This window comes from Podarcis pityusensis (genome assembly GCF_964106645.2).
Source record: "Podarcis pityusensis genome assembly, chromosome: 2".
NCBI lineage: Eukaryota > Metazoa > Chordata > Lepidosauria > Squamata > Lacertidae > Podarcis > Podarcis pityusensis.
In genome coordinates this window covers 51,449,754-51,470,867 of record NC_138029.1, presented here as the reverse complement: position 1 = coordinate 51,470,867, position 21,114 = coordinate 51,449,754, and the positions used below count along the sequence as shown (strand labels likewise).

At 46.1% G+C, this 21,114-nt stretch overlaps 1 protein-coding gene across 17 annotated transcripts in view; it reads left to right on the top strand.

Moving 5' to 3' along the window:
* Nucleotides 1-21,114, top strand: part of ABLIM3 (actin binding LIM protein family member 3) — a 146,587-nt gene that overhangs the window by 80,432 nt on the left and 45,041 nt on the right. For 16 of the 17 annotated variants that reach the window (XR_013983435.1, XR_013983436.1, XM_080997171.1 and 13 more), the window contains 5 exons: nucleotides 3,444-3,584; nucleotides 7,157-7,340; nucleotides 11,154-11,266; nucleotides 17,289-17,415; nucleotides 19,976-20,069. Coding sequence is in view for 15 of the 17 variants with exons in the window: in XM_080997171.1 (XP_080853297.1) it covers nucleotides 3,444-3,584; nucleotides 7,157-7,340; nucleotides 11,154-11,266; nucleotides 17,289-17,415; nucleotides 19,976-20,069 (659 nt within the window). In the remaining 2 variants the exon portion in view is untranslated. The remainder of the gene's footprint in view (nucleotides 1-3,443; nucleotides 3,585-7,156; nucleotides 7,341-11,153; nucleotides 11,267-17,288; nucleotides 17,416-19,975; nucleotides 20,070-21,114) is intronic. The other variant, XM_080997178.1, reaches the window with a different exon arrangement.

The following is a 21,114-nucleotide window of genomic DNA, read 5'->3' as shown; positions in this document are numbered from 1 at the left end:
TTCCACTGGGCTTTTCCCTCCCCCCTGCCCCGTTCCTCTCGTTGCTGCAAGGTTCTTAATGCTACTTACATTATTACTGGATTATTTTGGCATAATGAGCTTGGCCCTGATCGACTGTCCCTCTGCAAAGGAGCAACGCAGTGCCTGTAATGCTCTCATATAGGGGCAAGGAGGAGTGGCAAACTCCTGGGAAACAATTGCAGAAAGAGGAAAACAATGCCAGTCACATAAATGAGGGGGAATTCCAGCAAGAGCCTTGGGTTAATCAATCCTGAACTTGGAAATAACTTCTTTAATGCTGAGCAGAGATAAGAGAAAGCAGGAAAGTACAGATCCTGTGGTTAGATCTCACCAAGTTTCTTCTGCAGAAACAGGACTTTCTGTTGGGAGATAAGAGTCACAGCTACAGCCCTGCCATTTAATTGAAGTCTGCAGCCCATGCGTCTTCTCCCCCCCTCCCTGCACCCCCAATACCTCTCCTTATCATGCTCAGTCCTCTTATATTTTCAGGCACTGAGCTCACCAGCCTGGTGACAGGTTGCTATGGACACCGAGAAGTTTCCCTAGAGACCAGAAGCCCATAATAATTGAAGGCAAAATCATCCAGCGCAGATTTTGTGATTTTTTTTTTTGTATGAATGTTTGTTTAAACATTGATTAATTCCTTGACACCCCCCCCAACCCCCTCATCTTTGCTTGTAAAAGGATGTCTGGTGCTCTCTGGTTCTGTCTGAATGTCTGGATGATTCTTTGTTCTCAGTGTGGAAAGTGGGCACTGGGCAAGTAGTTGACTACTGTACTTCCTGGCCACACTGAAATCCTGTACAAAATATGGTCGTGATATCCCATTTTGTATTTTATTTATGTATTTATTTAGGAATTTATGTGCCACCTTCCAGAGCAGAGTTTTCTCAAGGTGGTTTTTGTCAAAAATATTTGTACCGTACATAGGAACACAGGAAGTCTCCATATATTGAGTCAAACCATTGGTTCATCTATCTCAGTGTTATCTGGACAAAGGGGAGCCAATGTGGTACCCTTCAGATGTTGTGGACTCTAGTTCTCATCAGCCTCAGCACACCCCCCCCCAATGTTCTACTGACGAAAATCAGGATGTGCATCTTTTCGTGCTGCACTGCCATGCGAGCCAGCTGACTCAAGCGAGCACAGCACAGAAAGACATGTGCAAGTGCAAGTGCCAGTGCTGGCTGCAAGCACTGGCTCATCCTCCTCCCTGAGCTTGTCAGCAGTGGCAATGGTGGAGCAGGAAAACAGGACATTCCAGGATCCCATCAGAAGCTAGGATGTCTTCTGTAATTCCAAGATGTCCTGGGAAAATTGGGGTGGTTGAGGGCTATATGTCAGCCAGCATAGCTAGTTGACATGGGTGATGGGAAGTATTGTCCAACAACATTTGGAGGCCATTGAGTCGGCTAGTCCTGGTCTACACTGACCAACAGAGTCTCCCCAGGGTATCAGGCAGAGGCCATTTCCAGCCCTACCTAGAGTTGTCAGGGATTGTACCTGGGACCCTCTGCATGCAAACCATGTGCTCTTTCACTGAGCTGCAGCTCTTCCACACCTTCTATCCCTATATTTATCCATCAGGCAAAATGATCCAAGGAACTTAAGAGTCTGAATTCCAAGAGAGGGGCCACTGAAAGGCTAGCAAGTAGTGGGTGTGAAAAGCGCAGCTTTGCATACTTTGGCTTTGTTTCAGCTGAGAAAGAAGGAGAAAAGACCTTCATGGAGGAAAGTGGGCTGTTAAGGAGGCATCTGAAGGGAGAGCGGTGGAGGGGGAGGTGACACCATGGGAATGTTCTGGGAGGGAGTTCTAGGGGAAAGGAAGAGGGAGCAAGAGAGAATGGACAGCAGAGTTATGGAAGGAAGCAGGAGACGGTGGTTGGAGGAATAAAGATTAGAGCCAGGAACATGTCAGGAAATGAGAAGGACAGAAATAAATGGTTGCAGAGGCCTTTGTAGTCCAGGACCAGAAATTAGTGGTTGATGCAGAAAGGGATGCAAAGCCACTCAATTGATTTGTGGGTATGTCTGAGCTCATACTCTGAATGCTGTCTGTGCTCGCAGTCTGTTTTAGGGGATCCATGGGAAAAAGATGCCTCTCTTGCAGGCATGTTGAATAAACAATCACATCACAGTATTTTGTCAACGTTTACAGTGTTTTCCTATAGAAAGCACTTCCACTGCAGTTGCTGGCACTGTGTAGACTAGACTGTTGTGGGCACCTATGGGTTAATGCCCAATGACATTGCTGCACTCCCTACTCCACCCTCCTCAGTGCTGCTTGATGAATTGCTGTTATATCTTTTCCCCTTAGTAGTCGCTTGCAGGCTATGCACTCTCCCTCTGTAGCACAGGAGTGCACATCTCACAGAGAGCGTGTTTGCGCATGTGAATTTTGCAACTGTTTTATACTTGTAAAGTGCTTAGAAGTCGCCTGGGAAATTAAGTAGGGTATAAATAAATAAATAATGTCAAAAGGTGCCAAATAATTTTTTTAAAAAAGCTTCCCTGTTTACAAGAAGGGAATCATCCCTGAGCAGCAAAGTTAACCATTACATGGCAAAAGATATATATATACTACTGGTACTGTATACTCCCTAATAAGAGCATGGTTTGGGATTGTGGGGGGTTGGTTATGTTGACAGACCCTCCGTGGTCTGCAGAATACATAGTTTTGCTGAACAAGCATCAAAGAAAGAGAAACAGATGTAGAGAAAACTATTCCCTTTGCAAGGGCACTCTGCAAGATTCAGAAGGGTTAGGAAGCCCTTATCTCTCAATCCATTCTCCAGGGGGTCTCGGCCGTCTGCTGCCTACTTTGAAAGGGCTCAGAGACAGATACATCAGATGCTTCCCTGGAGAATTCTCAGGGTCTAGAAGTCAGACTAACCTTGACAAATCTGACCTTCACTTTTGATGTGAGAATTCCCCGGAGAACTCAGAATCTCTTCGGAAAGGCAGCCCTCTTCAAGAATGTCTAGATCCTATGGTCTTTCTTCACCCGCCTCCACCCTCAAGCAGTGTTGCCTTAACCTGTGCACCAATATCAAGCATTTTACACACACACATCCATTCATGAAGAGGTAGATGCCGGGGGGGTGTGAAGAAAGAGCTCCACCCAAAGCTGCTTTACTGAATGTTGAAATTCTGACTGACTGGAGGTGCAGAGCTGAGGCCCTTATTTTGCATAAGAATGGGAGAGATTTTTGATCTATTTGCTTTTTTTATGCAAATCCACTTAATTTGCACTTCCCGAAACAATACGTGAATTGAAACACCAGCCTGCACTAGGCCCTATAACTTGCACACTAAACTCTGCAAGGAAAGAAATCGGCTCATGTATTTATCTAAGCTGGCTGTTCTTGACTATCCGTCCTCCTGCATGCTTGCTAACAAGCTCTGCCTTTTCTATTCCCCAGCAGTTCCTTTCCAGCAAAACCCGTACAACCCTGGGGGCCGTCCCACCATCATCCACTGTTATCGCTGCGGAGATACGTGTAAAGGGGAGGTGGTGCGTGTCCAGAGCAATCACTTCCACATCAGATGCTTCACCTGCCAAGGTAAGTGCTTTGGGGGATGACTAGCTGCCTTGTTCAAAAAGGACACAAAGGTCAGAGTCAGGCATTCCTCCCCATTCAACAGGATCAAGCCCTTCACAAGCAAAGGCAGTGTTCAGTTTAGCATTTAAGAGGCACTTGTCCGAAGCTTATGGATTCACTGCATCCATTTACTGATTGTGACAATGAGGAAAGGCAAAGAATATACCCTCCAACATATCTCCGTTGAAAATGGGACATCCTATTCTATCATAACAACAATAAATTAATTTTTGTCCATGGGAGAGGTGGTGGACTCACCTTTCTTGGAGCTTTTTAAGCAGAGGTTGAATGGCCATCTGTCATGGATGCTTTAGGTGAGATTCCTGCACCGGACTAGATGACGCTCCAGGGTCCCTTCCAACTCTTAAGATTCTATGATTCTGTTATTTAGAACCCGCCCATCAGACTGGGTTGCCCCAGCCACTCTGGGTGGCTTCCAACATATATAAAAACAAAATAAAACATTAAGATTATAAAAATTACCTATACAGGGCTGCCTTGAGATGGCTCTGGAGTCACATAACTGCATACCCTCCAATATTTCTCCAATGAAAATAGGGACATCCTGAGGAAAAGCAGGACATTCCAGGATCAAATCAGAAACTGAGATGGCTGCTGTAAATCCCGAACTATCCCTGGAAAATAGGGACACTTGGAAAGTCTGAAAGAATGCTGCAGTCTTCCAATCACATATTTTTGCATTAGGGCTAGAGCTGAAGCTGATATTTGCAAATATTGGAAAGTAGCCAGATGTTTCTATTTTGCTATTATTTATTTTTGTTAATGAGAGATTGCAGAGCAAAAAAGGCACATGCACTTTGAACATTTTGCAGGGATTCAGTGGTAAAATGCAAAGCCTCTCATGAAGGCCTTTTTATACTTTTATGCCAGACATAAACAAAAGCGAAGTGCTGGACACAGTGCAGAAAACTTGCTTCTTCCCCTTAAATATTAAAGAGTTGCCATATTTTGGTGCCTATTGAAAACTTTACTCTTCCAAAAGGCCTTTAAAGTTGAGCTCTTCCCCAGTAAGCATCTGTACTGAGATTGTTTTAAATATGCTCTTAAGTTGTATGCATTGCTTTATCACTCGTTTGCCACCCTGGGATCCTTCGGGAGGAAGGGCAAGCCATAAATTTAATCAATTAATTAAATAAAATAAATTGTGGAAAACAGTAAGAGTGGGAATTAACAGGGTGCCTTATCTAGCTCTGACAATTCCCACTGTAAAATTTACAGATCCGGTTACTGCCCCTTCATAAGAGCAGCTGTTTCAATAACTGCATTAAGGAGCCCTTTCGCATCCGTTCCGGGCCATTAAGTTTTACAACATCTCAGCGTTGCTCCTCCCCAGCCACCCTTCCATCCGCAGGGCAAGGATGAGCTGAAGTATTTCCCAATACTCACGTCTCAGCAGAACTCAGCATGGGCTCAGAACATGCTGAAGCGATGGGCTCTGAACACTCCTGTCCTGCTGCCCACTCCAAACCTCTGAACATTTGTGTGCGGAGCTCATGTAGAAAATGGCTCCTAAGGAAACTTGTTCATGGGTCCAAGATAAGGTGAGAACACAGGAATTGCAAGGGCTGTGCAGTCCCTTGTTCCATCATCAAGACTAAGAGCAATGTGTGGTTCACCAGGTTTCAACCATCAAATCTAGGCAAGGCATCATATCTGGAGGTGCTCACAGCCTTCAGGATAAGAGGGAATCAAGCAGGTCTATATGCTCTCATATTCACCTGCCAGCAGGTCAGTTTGAGATCTTTTGGCACCTGAGGCAAGATGTGCCACTGACCTCCCCCTAAATCTGGACCTGTGCCTGGCAGGGTGGAAGGAAACCACTGCCACCGCAGCTCCCAGGTTTCAGCTTTCGGCTGCATCTTCCGTTTACCAGAAGCTGAGTTGGAAGCTGCCGCAAAGGCCAGATTGGGATCTCCTGCCCTCTATGGAACATGTCGCCCTAGGTGAGTCACCTCATGTGCAGCGGCCATACTAGGGCAGCAATCTATCTTAGAAATCATCCGGGATTTGTAGCTCTGTGAGGGGAATGGGGTCTCCTAACAATTCTCAGCACCAGAATTCTTTGGGGAAAGCCATGACTGTTTAAAGTGGCACCGTAGTACATTCAAATGTATGCTGTGGATGTGGTCCTTCACAACCACATCGAAAAGATGCAGTCCAAAGCCATAGGTCAAATCTTCCCCTTCTTTCCATAAGTCTAAGTGTGTGCACGTGTTTCTTTGGTAAGTGAGCCATTTGTCCATTTTGTGACCAGTTTCTCTCAGTCACCTCACACTAGGAAGACAGGGAATGCCACTGCCTACGTTTTCCATTCTCTCTTGTGGTTGTTGCATCAGCCACTAATGATACGATGCCCCAGCATCACGCTGAGAAGCAGGATGGATGGCATGAATCTCCTGTTGCCTGAGCAGAGGTCAGACTTCCCTCTGCCAGGCTGCTCTGCCCAGGTACCCTCTTGCTGTCTGCTAATGCCTAATTAAAGAAGGCAAAGTCTGTTGCCGTCATGCACCGAGGCTCACAGACAATTTCCCAAAGCAGCAGCCAAGTGCTCTCTCACAGCACGGCACAAATCTCCCCAAAACAGGCCTGCCTGCTTTCTCTCTCTCTTTTTATCCTGGACCTTGCCAGCAACCCAACAGTGACATCTTGTGGGGCTTGGCCCTTTAGTTCGTTTTGTTGGGTTTAAAGGGTAGGCACCCTGAAGAACGGAACACATCCAAACTGCCCAAGGAAACGTTCTCAGGCTTGCTTTCCCAACTCAGTGTCTTTGCTCTGACCAAGGAACGTTCCTTCTGTCAGTGCACCCCCAACTCTGTTGTAGCACCTCACGCAAGCTCTTTACAACAGGGCAGTCAGACATTGGACTTGTGGGGCCCGCTTTGCTTTTTACTCAGAACCTCAGGATCTACCAAACATAGTCCCGCACGAAAGAAACACATTAAAGAACAGGAATTAAGGAACAAGCTGCGCCTGAGCACGTTCTGAGCCTTTCAAATTTATTCTCAGTATCAGAACTGCATTGAGCTCACCGTCCTTTCACATAAAAGTCCTTGCTTCATTTCAGCTGCCTAATTTAGAAGGGAAAAGTCATTGTGTTGTTGCTGTTGTACATTTGGGAGTCAGCAACCTGTTGACCTAAACAAAAACCCCTCCTCCTTGTTGTTGTTGTTGTTGTTGTTGTTTAAAAAAGGATAGTTCAGTTGGTTAAAGTGTGGGGCTGACAATGCTAGGATTGCAGGTTCAGTCCCCATATGGGACAACTGCATGTTCCTGCATCACCAGGATTGAACTAGATGATCCTCAGGGTCCTTTCCAACTCTACAATTATGTGATTCCATACTGCAAATCAGAGAGAGAGAGAGAGAGAGAGAGAGAGAGAGAGAGATGTACTAGTATAGCCTGGTCTACCTTCTGCTTATCCCTGGTTTAGAAGAACAAAGAACAGGTCAGCTTTGGGAAAGGTAACTGACAGGCTGACCCTTCTCTGTCTGTGTGTGCTTCCCCCACTGCAGTGTGCGGCTGTGACCTAGCTCAGTCCGGCTTCTTCTTTAAAAACGGGGAATACATCTGCACCCATGACTACCAGAAGCTCTATGGCACACGTTGCGATAGCTGCCAAGACTTCATCACGGGAGAGGTGATCTCAGCTTTGGGCCGGACCTACCACCCAAAGTGCTTTGTCTGCAGCATGTGCAGGTGAGTGGAATGTTTGGCTGTGATTGTGGGCAACCCGTTCATAAGTGAGAACCCCGAACGGAAAGCCCGAGGTGCTTGAACCCACATTGTGGGGTGTGCAGATATGGCATGGTAGAAACTTGCACTGTGCTGCACCTCCTTTTCTTACACCTTGGGGAGTACCAGGGCAATGAAGGCGATATTTTCTTAAAGCATGAGGCAGCACAGCCTGGTTGGAAGATGCCTGCGTTCTTCACAACGACAGAAATCTGTACATGCGTTGCGCTCATTTCTCTAAAATAATATAAAATAAAATATTTATACACACTCTTAGAACAGTGGGTATCTGCACATTCAAAAGTACATACCTGCATGATGTGTCATTAGGCAATAACTGGTTCTATGACTTATTATTATGCCCCATTGCAGGACCAAGAGCATGTCAAGCAAAAGAGGGGTTAATTCTGGCAGTATGGGTGTCAGATTGTATGACTAGACTAGCCAATCATTAGCCTGAGAGTGGATGGATGGTCCTGCAACTGGGGAGGGGGGATTAGTAATCTCCCAAGGGAATGGTGAAGCTACTGTGGGGGCTATAAACTCTTCTAGGTCTCAGATATACTCTGGAGGGACAGGTCTATTAATTTGTCATTCTTAGTGTTGGGAGTGCATTAGGAGAGCATTAAAATGAAAGATGGGCGAGGGTGAGTGACAGGAAAAGCTAGTCTTTAATTAGCCACACTAGCTGTGCGGCACACACACACACATCACTGCCACCACCATTGCTGTGGTCTGCTGGAAGGAATCACATAGCAATGTTGACACCCACACAATATTTTCCCTTCAAACATTGCCAGGAAAGGTGTACAAGCAGCTATGACACCGCTGGCAACATATAAGTTGTCCGTGTATTGTGAGACAACAGATTGAACAAGCCGCGGTTTGGTGTAAGTGTACGTCAAGATGGACATTGGGCACAAGTTGATCAAGGTGGATCTGCTGCTCAGATATGGGCTGCACGCACATCATACATTTAAAGCACATGGCTTCCCACAAAGAATAATGGGAACTGCAAAGATCTACGCTTCCCAGCACCCTTAACAAACTGCAGTTCCCAGAATCCTTTGGGGAAGCCAAATGCTTTAAATGTAACCCTTGAGGAGATCAAGGTCGTATAGGTCGTATATACAGTTCGGAAAGCCCTGTCTCACTTTGGCATGCTGTGGGTCACTTTCCAAAGACAGCTTCAGCCTCTTCTGTTCAGCTGTCATAGTGGCACTGGTGATTTGAGACCCCTGGTGCCTGACAGTCTGTAACTTTACCTCAATATATATACAGCTTCTTTTGCTTAAAACTTGATGGGATGGGGATCACTGCTTCCACCTATGAGAAACAGATCAACCATTCTGATCCCAGACTACAAAACTGGCATTCTCTAGAAGTCCTATGCCACCCAATATATTTGTTCTCCAGAGTGATTAACTATTCCGTTAAACTGAAATTAATCCAAGCATGTAATGTTCAGTGTATGTTAACACATACAGCTTTGTTTGTATAGACCAGGTGTGCAGGTCTTTCCCTTCTCCTCAATGGCATATCGTTTGCTGCAAGCCATATTCCCCTCTTTCCCCCAATTACTTTTCCCAAATGCCTGTTTGATTGCTTGTGTCTTTATAGACAGGAGCACTTGCTCTGCCTTCTTCAACATGTGCAAAACCCCATCTTTTCCTCTCAGGATACTGAAATCTGATGAACTGCTGCTGTGTTCTTGCAGTCACCAGCCAAATTAGAATCCTTGCTTCACCTATATACATGGGTAGAGGTAGAATTACTTACTATTGTGCTCCTTTTTTATCTTTTACTATCTTGAGTGTAAATAGAACAGGGCAGTTAAAGTGTACTAACCCTTTTGAATGATCCTCTGTAAAAGGATCTCTGAGAACAGCTTCCATTGTAATATTTCCACGGTTTCTCTTGGGGTGTTCAGAACCATTAAATCATGACTTAAACAAACAGGAAAGAGGAGCAGGCGAAAGTGAACTGAGCTACTACCACTGGCATTCTCAAATCCACGATGAAGCAATTTTCATAGCTGCTGCTTCACAGGAGCTACGGTAAATTGACTATACAAACATGCACCCAGATTGTGTATCCGCAGGGAGTTAGCATGGTGTGAGTGTGTAGATAAAGGGGCAGAGGAAGGGGGGGTGCAGTGGAGGCAGGCCACCTCGGGTTTCACCACTGAGGAGGGGTGACAAAATGGTGGGCGGCACTCACCACAGGGCCTGCAGCATGCCTGAGCCACGCGTCTCTCCTGGGAGAGATGCAGTGCCTCGGGTGCCCGCAGGCTCCACACTGCCCAAACGGTCCCCCCACTGCTGTAGGGTGGCTGAGTGGGAGGAGGCAGGCAGACTCTGGAGCCCTCACGGAGCATCCTGTCCCGGCTCGCCCCACCCCATGGGTGGCTCACCCTGTCCCCAGGCACACACGCCGCCCCAGGCGCCCATCGGCTTGCTCTGCCACTGTGTAGATATAAATAAAACCTTCACTTATCATGAAAGCAGATTGTACTACCAATATACCTGGGTGTCAAAGTCTGCCCATTGACAGTCATTCCTGTTATTATAGGGGTCATGGCACATCTCATCCCCCCTCCCTGTAATTTCCTTTTATTTGTAGGTGTTGTGGGAGGGGGGAAGGAGCCCAAGGGAGGGGAACCTTTCCTTTTGTCTCATAACATGAAGGACTCCTGCTAACTCCTTGCATGACACATCGGCCACCCTAGAAGCAGAGGGAGTGCTTCTTTTCACATGCCTTCTGCCTACGTGTGTGAGGTCTCCCAAATTATAGTTGAAGTTGATGCCTGTGTGTTCCTGTTCATTGACTTTTCTACACTGAGTTTTGTGCACATACTTCTCTGTTTTCTGCATATGCAGATAAGAGTATTGGTAGTTCTGCAATATTCATTTTTTTCTGTTAAAAAAAATAAGGCTTTCATCGTTGTGAACCAAATATTGATATTTGAATTGAAATGTTCAGATGTGTTATAAGGATCATGAAATCTGTCTCTATAATATTTGATGTTAAGCCATTGGTTCTGCTCAGTTGCAGAAGCAATGAGAATGATATTAACTGTACTATTTTCTAGTGTGACTCTGGAACTTTTTAAAAAAGAAGGGAAGTAGGGTATAAAGGAAGACAACAAAATGATAGAGATGTTGAAGGGGGAAATAGGAGATGCCTGGGATAACCCTTGGGGAACACAACAAATTGGCCTGTCCCAGAATTTTAGTAATACTGCAACACAGGGGGAGATTGAGAATGGAGCAATGTCCCCTTTTTCTAATTAAAAATTTCAATGTTGTTGTTGTTTAGTCATTTAGTCGTGTCCGACTCTTTGTGACCCCATGGACCAGAGCACGCCAGGCACTCCTGTCTTCCACTGCCTCCCACAGTTTGGTCAAACTCATGCTGGTAGCTTCGAGAACACTGTCCAACCATCTCATCCTCTGTTGTCCCCTTCTCCTTGTGCCCTCAATCTTTCCCAACATCAGGGTCTTTTCCAGGGAGTCTTCTCTTCTCATGAGGTGGCCAAATTTTCAATACCATGTTCAAAAGCAACATACAGAGGAGGGGGGAACAAGGCTTAAAAATAAAAGAAAAACAGAGGAAGCAACAGCGAGTGCTGGAGATAACTTGAAGAGGCATAGATCCAATGATGGGTGTGAGGTGCTATAGAAGAAGAAGAACTAGCAAACCGGCAAAGGGGATCCATAGGTATCTGAAGTCCTACAGAGTATTTGTGATGTTTTCTTGGGTTCGCCTTTCTTTCAGGAAGCCGTTCCCCATTGGAGACAAAGTCACATTCAGTGGCAAGGACTGTGTTTGCCAAACCTGCTCCCATTCACTGATCAGCAACAAACCCATCAAGATTCATGGACCAAGCCGTAAGTCCAGCAGATCCTACCTCATTATTTTTATACTTTGCCCATAAATGTGCAGAGAACCTCCATCTGATGTGAACCCTTGAGATTCTCCCCAGGCTGTACATCTTTCTCAGGCCACACCTCTCACTGGCTCCATTTTGCATACTACTTGCGTGTTTTTGCTGGGCTGGAATGCTTTTCGGGTGCTTCTTGCTTGCCTGGGTGGAGAATAGAGAGGGTTATGTGACTATGGAGAAACTAGTGTACAAAGGGAATATTCACATTCAATGTTATGCCCAGTTTTGCCTCTGGACACACCCACCACAGGCATCTGGTCCTCAGAAGTTTGTCCAGAGAATTATGTGGCCCTCAGGTTGAAGAAGGTTCTCTACTCCTGTTTTAAATGGCGATCACTCTTTAAAAAATACAATACTTTTTTTTTGGCGAGTGCTCTGCACTGGGATGTGGACCAGCTGGGCACAATTGCAATGCAGGCTGTGTGATGTCAGTGTGGAAGCAACAGGTGTTCTTGTTCCCTAGTGTTTACTTAGACACATTGATTGCATAGGGAAGAACAGCACAAAATGATTATAAAACAGTGTGTGTGTGTGTGTGTGTGTGTGTGTGTGTGTGTGTGTGTCCCGTCTCCCGGTGACAGCCTGCTCCTGACCAGGCTGCAGGAAACTGCCAAACACGAGCAACACTGAACACAATCCAATGAGAGCACTTGTACCTATTGATTTCAATAGATTTATATATACATAGCACCATGTTTGAGAATGTGGTCTTCATGTAGACCAGCCTGAGAGTTAGCTGATGAAGGATGGTTTAAAAAATATATTTTAAGAAACAATAATAGAAGTACATAAAGAAGGCATAAAAGAGAAAGTCAAACTTACACCTGCATTTCTGCAGACCCCTCCCTCTTTTTGTTGTACAGCTGCATTTGGAAATATAATTCCAAATTTGTGCACTTAGCTAATATATATATAAATACATACACACACACACACACACACACACACACACGTTTATAAGATGTTGGTGCCCACAAGGATTCCTCAGTATTGACTACCTGAATCTTCCCAAAGGCATGAGTGTGTATAACTGCACTGTGACCATTTGATCCAGGGTTGATTTTTTGATGCCTAAAACTGAACCATGTTGTCAGAGCTGCTTCCAGATCCTAGCTCACAGAGGATCACGCTAGCCAGCGATCATTAAATAAAAGTCTTTATTGAGTTACAGTTTCCATTCTCAAGCTGCTGCGTGCAACCCTACGTCTAATGGTTAGATCGGCGAAGCTCCATCTGAGTCTCCGCCCCTTGTACACCAACTTAATATCCTAGCCTTGCTCCACCTTTTCCGCCTGACTGTTCTTCTCTGGGTCCCTCTGCCCCCCGGGGTCTCTTCCTTCCGGGATTCCTCTGACGCTGACGCTGACCCCCCTGACTCTTCTCCCTCCTTTCGGCGGGCTTTAGGACCTGGCTCCCTTTCCGGGCTGCCTACTGCGCCACCTTCCTGTGCATTTGAACTTGGCACGCGCGCCCAACCTTCCACCTTCCGTCTGACCGTTTCTTCGCTCCCCGATGGAGGTGTGGCCACTCCTGACTCGTGCCCTCCCCCCTGTTGTGAGCTGCCAGCGCTTGATCCCTGGCGCCCTTCCTCTTCCCTGCTCTCTGGCGGTGACGCTGGTCCTGATTTCCAACTGCTCCCCTCTGAGTCCCCTCTGGCTCTATCTTCCTGGGGTGTCCCCCTAGGCTCCCCCCTTGCCCTGGCCACTGGTGCTCCTTTCTGTGAATCTTCTGATTCACTGGAAAGACTCGGAGATCTCGGGTCGTCGTCATCACTCATCTTTTCTTCTGCCTCCTCTCCCTCGCTCTCTGTTTCCTCCCTTGCCCTTGCCTCTGCTCCTGAACCCCTGACACATGTTTATGTGTCCAAATCAACTGAAAATCAGGACATGCTCTCTCTGTCTTGGCTGCTGGATCTGCAGGCTACAGCTGACCTCCAGGCTGTTTTGTTTGCTGTATCCCACTGATAACCTCCAGACTGGTTAGCAAATGCATTTTTAGCAGGTGTGGAGGATCTTAATCTGGGATGAGGAAACCTGTGCCCCTCCATATGTTGTTAGACTCCAACTCCCATCAGCCCCAGCCAGCATGGTCAATGGGCTCCCTAGGAAAGAGATGCCCTGTAAAGGGAAACAAGGATGGGAATTCAGGGTAGGGTTGACTATTGGCCTTTCCTTGGCAATGAAAGATGGAGGGCTTCTTGTGAGATGCAGTCTAGGGCACAGCTTCTTTCCTTTGGATGGGAGGCAGAAGCTGAGCAGCTCCATCTGTCAATCTTCTCCATGCTATCAAAGGAGCAGGAGGCCTGCTATAGCTTGGAATCTAATGTATCTACAACCACTAAAGTAACAGAGAGATAGCAGAAATGTGTACTTGATGACAACAATATTCTTTTACCAGCTTCTGCATCTACTCCAAGAAATGATTGCACCCAGACATCACAGCGTCTTGTCCTTCCTTATTATGAGACGATGTCTCCGATTGATCAAATGATGTCACTGAAATGCAATAAAATCTTTCATGGCATCTTTGGCTGGAGTTTGTCCCTGGAGTTTTTGGAATGATGAAGTTGGCAGCTGTCCTCCTTTCAGATCCCAATAATTCAGAGTTACAAACAGCTTCCATCCATGCAGCAAAGTGAAACAGCTGCTTCAATCTGTATTTTAGACTCCATTCATGCTATTGGACTTGGAGACAGACAGATTTGGATCTATAGGGTGCAAGCCACTTCAAAGGAAACAGGAACTGAGCAAGGGCATAGTAGTTCATTACAATGAGGGATGTGGAGGAGAACTTCCCAGTGGATTGTGGGCCCCATGTTAATTATTAAGATAGGGATGTCATTTGTATTTCCTGGCTCAGAATGTCTTTGGCTGGCCCTGCCTCCATTCTTGTGATACTTGCAACACCAAGGTGATATATATAATATCAATACTACATATGGCGCACATGTGATATTGCACGTCATACATATGTCATTGGGCACATAGCATATAAGAAAACTTCATCACTCTGCTAAGGTATTTTCTATTAAGTCAATGAGATGTTTTCTGGGTTCTAATTATCACCTTATAGCAATAATAATAATAATAATAATAATAATAATAATGGAACCAAACTCTCAGAATCATACTAGTTAGCCAACAGTTTCTGCTACTGGAAACTCAGAAACCAGGTGCTGTGAATCAAACTGGCTGCCCAGAGCCTGCTGAATCTGCACAATGCTTCTCTTCTCTTCTCTTCCCCTCCCTCTGTGCCTGATTTCCAGGAACCTGTTTAGACCCAGGGGAGAGAAACCAAGTGAAGGCCACTATGCGATTTCTGCCCCTCTACCCCACCCTTCCCTCTCCATGCCCTAGACCACTATCAGGTCACCTGAAGACCACATCCTCCCTTGAAATCCACTCTTGCATATATTCCTCTCCTTGGCTGTGTAGCTCAGGTTACTTGAGGGCAGCATGGATTATTCATAACCAGTTGCAAGCAGCATTCAGGATGGGTCCGGGTGAAACACAGTGACATTCTCTCTCTCTCTCTCTCTCTTCCCCCCCCCCCCATATTAGCCACTGCTCTTAATGCACACACACTGGTGCTGCTAAAACAGCACCTCACAGTTGTTTCAGGAAAGGAGGCAGGAAGAGTACTGTATATGCAAAGGCTACCTAGGTTAAAACGCCCCGCAATATATAAAAGCAAAACATTTTGCTGTGTGAGTTTATTATCATTTTGTTAGCTGCTGTAAAACATATAAGGCTTTCGTGATTAACTGCCTTTTCTTCCAGGATCCAGAGCAAACTTGTCTGAAGTGTTGTATGACGCTTTTAAAAATAGCTGGAGATTCCCCTAAGCCTTCCTAGCAGTGGAATGTAGCAAAAAAGGGTGAGCAGCCAGCAAGCCTGAGGGTAGCATTGACAGATTAGTGAAGAGAGAGAGAAGGAGGAACAGCAAATGGAGCTTGAGGATCTGCTTCGCGTTTTCTCCCTCCAGCACTCTTGAGGTGTGGCAAATGAAAGGCAGCATCAGCAGCACTGCCCTTCACCTCTGCACCTTCTCCATTCACCTCTGCACCTTTGGGCATTTTGTTGCACTTGCTGTTGCTAGAATTGATTTCCCAAAAGGATCAGCCCGTCTTCTAACTGAGCAGCAACCCATGTGGCAAAGCGGCTACTTGGAAATCTGGGGGATTCTCCGATTTTGAAGGGACAGGAGGAAAGAGCCTGTCAGAGCACAGTCAAGGTCATGGCTTCCAAGCCCATGTGCTTCCTGTCACTGCTCTCGACAGACAGCGAGGGAAATGGGAAAGGGAAGGGAAGCTGGTAAATAACACCACGGGCCGGACATGGCCAAGACAGACAGAGGTTAGGGAACAGCTCTTCCGATGTTGCCTTGCGTCAAAAAATGCCCTTCCATTTCTACTAGTGGGAGATATGGGGTAGGTGGGAGCTGCCAGCAGAATGTCAACCACCACTTTGCCTGTTCTTGAGCAAAATAATTCAACGGGGCATGGAGATGAAACAAAGGAGCCCATGGTTCCCTCAAGCATCTGGTGGTGTGTAGAAGCTCCATCCATATGCCCCACCTCAGTTTCTTTGATTTCCTTTTCCCTTGTGCCAGGCACTCCTAGGTTAGGTTCTTCAAAAGCGAAGGTGCTCCTGAATTGCCACATCTGACTTGGTTTGAGCAGTTGGCTCAGGAGTGGAAACGGCAAGGAGCGATTCACCAGGAAGAGGAAGGAACTGGCAGCCAGCTGGAATGTGGCCGTTCTTTCCACAGGCCTATTACATAAGCACACTACTTGCCAGCAGTAAAATGTGGAAAACCAAGTCAGGCTCAGCAAATGTGACTTAAAACAGGAAGTTCACTTTCTGCCCTAGGTGCTCGGTTCAGCACAGGGCTGAGAGCAATATTTACAACTTTCAGCTTGCAATTTTTAAGGGAAGTGTGTGTGCGTGTGTGTAGCTCAACAATTATTTTGGGAGCCACTTTGTGCCGTTCTCCACTGTTCCCTTCTGGACAACCTTCTGGGGCCCACATTCCTGTGATAAGCGGGACCCAGGTGCAAAAGTGGGTAGAGCCACTAATGCAAAAACTCCCACTGTAAAGCAGTGCCCTGTTCTCACTGGGTTCCAAGGTCAGGGTCCAAGCATGCAGAGCTTACAACAAGGGCTAGGCAAGCAGCAAGGTCAGAACAGCTCGTGATCAGAATGTGTAGAGGCTGACTCTTATCACCTGCCTTCTTGCAGAAGAGGACTTTCCTCTCAATGAGACTTTTACTCCTGAGGAGCCCTTGTCTGTAGCCAGGCACTTCTTTGGATGAGACAGGTTTCCAATCTTCCACCCCCTCATGTCAGAGGCTGAGCTGATCCTGAGTGTGGATGGCCCCTCCTTTACCTCTTCATGAGACCTTGGCTCCTCACCCCTGATGGACCCAGGGCTTGGTGTAAGGCTAACACCTCCTGGTCCTCTTTTGGAGAGGACTCCCCCATCTCACCTCCCTGTGACATGGCAAGTAGGCCATGTCTACACATACACCCTTTTTTCCTCCATACACTCTTTTTTCCTCCATTCAGGCAAGAAAAAGGCATCATCAGATTTCAAGGACATATTCCAGCCAGGCAAAAGATGTGAAGCAGGTCTAGTGATGGATATGGAGAAAATTATGAGGGCCAGACAAAGAGGCCTGGAGGGCTACACTCCCCTCCTGGTCCTGAGGTCCTTCAACCCTGTGCTACATAAATAGCTACTCCTTGCATTAAATTAGGACAGGACCCTGAAAATGGCACAAGGCTCCCAGAATGTCTGTACCCTTTACTGCATGCCCTGTCATTCAAGTTAGTGTTGTCCATGATTCTGCAAAGCAGCATGCCATTGGTGGGCACAGCTGTCCTTCAGTGTCCTTCAGTGTCTGCTTCTTAAACTGTTCAGGATACTGCTGCTGTGCTGTTAATTCTGCTTTGTTTGCTTCCCAGAATGTGCAGGTTGCAAGGAGGAGATCAAGCAAGGTCAGTCTCTCCTGGCCCTGGAGAAACAGTGGCATGTCAGCTGCTTCAAGTGCCAAACCTGTGGGATCGTCCTGACTGGAGAATACATCAGCAAGTGCGTGTCTCCTCCCCATGGCCTGCTGGCCCACATTCCTCATCTCTCTGCTGAGTGTGTGGGGATTGCTTCAAAGCTAAGCATTTGACCTGCACCAGGCTGCACCACCTGGCATCTCTCGTTCAACTTTGTATGTTGCATCCAAGCTGGGAAAGAAAGAGTGACTCTTCTGTGCCTCTTCTTTTTCATTCCCTGTGCAATGCACAAAGAGGGGAGTTGCACATCTCTTTCTCGGGAAAGATATGCAGCCTCCTTTTGCATCTACCTCGGGGGAACCAGCAGATCACCTTTCCTACAAAAGTCATTTGACAGGCCACAGGACTGCTGCAGTAAATACTGCACCTATCTCCTGTGTGTAGATGGATGAGAGTTGAAGCTGTGACATTATAGACAGTGCCAGGAAATATTTGAGGCTATATAAGGAGAACAACGTTTTCTCTTGACTGAGTAATGCAGAGAAATTACTTTCATTGGCAGTAAAGCTATCTTAAATTCCCTCAAGATAATTGTTTGTAAAACTGCCATCAGTACTGAAAGTCACTGGACAGCGTCTGCTAGAATCCCATTTAAAAGCCACATTACATTTTTACTGTGCAGTTAGTGATTTAATTACTCAATACACACTGGTTAATCAATGGACACTTTTAGCCCTGGAGTAATCTAGGCGTGATAGGGCAAAGGATCTTCTGAATCCTTTCACACAGAGACAAATCCTTGTGCTAGCACAACATGTGGATGTCTTTCTGAGTGCTGAGTTTGATTCCCAGTATACATGCAGCAGGCCAATAAAATAAAATAAAATAATAGTCACATGGCAATTCAACCATTATATTTTACAAGTTCCCTCCCCCTTCCTTCCCTAAACAAATATGAATGACTGTGTAGAAAGCGTAATGTGTGAAGCAGGTTTTGTCAGACTTAACACTCCTCAAAGAAAAGTCTACAGACATTTAATGCCTGCCTGCCTGCTTCCTTTAGTCTCCTTTATCAAAACTCCTCATGCTTTCCCCTCTGATTATGATGTCAGAGCTCAAGCATGAGTCAGGGGCCTGCTTTCCATTGGGCTAAGCATGGTCACAGTTCTTTCTTGCTTTTGGATGGCCACTGCACTCGGTTACTTCTTCATTGTGCATAGACTGCATTAAGATCATTGTCACGTCTCTGTATCAGAGCCCCTCTTTGCAAGAGTGAGCAAACAGATCTGGAAGTCTTTCATTAACCATAACTTCTCATTTTGCCCAAACGAGGAAACTGCAGTTAATGTCTTCAGAACATGACAGAATAGTAAATCGTGGCTTGTAATTAAGAGCAAGAAGAGCTCTCCAACAACATACATTTCCAGGTTCCCTCCACCTTTTAACAGAAAAGCCCAACACTCTTCAGTGTTAATGGTAGGGTTGCTTTGTACAATATCCTTTTTCAGATTTCATAACTAGAAGTATATAGAGTAGCAATCACACCACAGATTTTTTTATTTATAGGTTTTGAGATGATGACACTTGGCTGAATATCCTGCCTTGTTCTAAACCAGTTAACCATAGTTTCCGAGTTTGTATGAAGAAGGAAACTATAGCTAGTGGAAATCCTCCTGGTTTGTTTGCTGCCATGGCAGAGGGAGGATTGAAGGGAGTGTGTGCACAGCCAGCAGGCTTGTTCTGATCTTGGCTTATTAAGCCAATATACGGTCATCCAAATTCACCCGTTGTGTGTATTTCTGAATCAGTCTAACGTGGCTGAGAGCAGGTAGCTAGGGCAGTGTTCCCCCGAAGAGCTCATTCACTGCTCAACCAATGCCTGATGCAAACCCTGCTACATAAAAAACTCCATGCTTGCATTGGTCTCTGAACTGGGTCCAAGCAGGTTAGGAGCAGATTCAGATTAGCAGGCAATAGTAGTTCCGTGGTACCCTTATGCAATGACTCTCCAGTTCAAAATCTAGCTGTCCCATAAGGTTTTATCCTACCACCAGGAGTGACTGGTGTCTTAGAACAACTGGTGTTCTAAGAGACCACGGGAACAGGGAAACAACATAAGTCCCTGAAAAACTTTTGAGAGGAGAGCAATAAAAGCAGGAGTCTAGACTCACACGCCTCTTTGGTGTGGGCATCTCCCTTGCCACAGGGCACCTTTGTGCCCTAGAAACAGCCCTCCTGCTGCCTCCTGGGAACTGCGCTGAGGCACAAAGCTGAAACCTTCCATATAACCCTTCCCTTCCCTGTCCTGTACAATGCAACAATGAACAGGAGGCAGAGTTGTGGTGGAAAGATTTCCTACAGCATGGGGAGTGAGAGGAGAAGAGGCAAGGAGTGGAAAGTCTGAGATCGGGAAAGGAGCCTTCTCAACCCCAATAATGTAAAGCAGCCTTTGTGAACTTAACTAGAGTTTCTGACTAGACACCAAAATAAGCTCCTGGCAGGCTGTTTTCCCCCTTGGTGCCCTTCACTTGAGCACAGGTCACATTTCAGCATCATACAATAGAAATTCTGCTGAGGGGTGGGGGGAGATTCTTGACTATCCTTTCCCCTCTTCTAAGCCTCATAGCCTGAATCTTTTCCCACAGGGATGGCATTCCATACTGTGAATCTGACTACCATGCCCAATTTGGCATTAAATGTGAGACCTGCAACCGTTACATCAGTGGCAGAGTCCTGGAGGTGAGTTCAGTGCGGACAGGGCCTTTTCTGTAACACCAATGGTACTATTGTTGTGATGTCAAGGAAGCTGAGCTTTGTGTTAGCAAGAGATACACAGGACATTATTTTTTTCCCTTTCTGGCTTAAGGAAAGGTACATGGTGCCGCTCAGACTTGTGACACTTCCCGTTACACAGGAATTACATGAAGGGCTTTTTTCCCAGCCGGAACTCAGTTCTGGCCCCTCTCAGGTGGGCACCATTGCCATTATAAAAGAACAAGAAAGGTGTCCATAGTAAGTTCTGGCTCCTCTTTTTCTAGAAAAATGGCACTGGATACATGGATAACTACTGAATGATCTAAGAAAGGGCTATCAGGTCAGGTGGTTTGGCGTTTTGTTTTTCTTTGTTTGCTTTTGTTCCTGCCACTGTCTAGGCTCTGATGCTGATTTTACCCCAAAAGTAAAATAGAAATTGTAATCATGTCATCAGTGTAAAGCTGGGGTAAAAGACTGCTGGCTCTCCAAGTGATGCTGGACTACAACTCCCATCCTCCTTGACCATTGGTCATGCTGGCTGGGGATGATAGGAGCTGGAGTCCAGAAATATCTGAAGGGCCACAAGTTCACCAGCCCTGTTGTAAGGGACTGGTTTTCTGGAAGGGTGTATGTTGCACTTCAGAATCTGAGTGACAGGAGGAGAATCAGCAACTGTGCATTACGATTATATAGGCAAGCCTGGAGGATGCTAAATATAGACGTCTATATATAACTGGAGTGGGGAGTGCTAAAAATTGGCACGGCTGTGTCTGAATTGCATAGCATGGAATGTGCGTTTTCATTTATAATCTGTTGGCTGCAGTGCCATCCTCCAGATCTAAGTATCATTGGGGGTTTTCTGAAAGTTTGTTTCCATTCCTCATGATGACAGAGGAAAACACGCTGAAAAGGTATGAGGAATGCAGTATCTGTTGTAAATAGCTCAGTTGGTTAGCGTGTGGTGCTGTTAATGCCAAGGTTGAACCCCTCTTGACTGGCCAGTGAATCCCAACCTTCTTTCCTCAGTCAG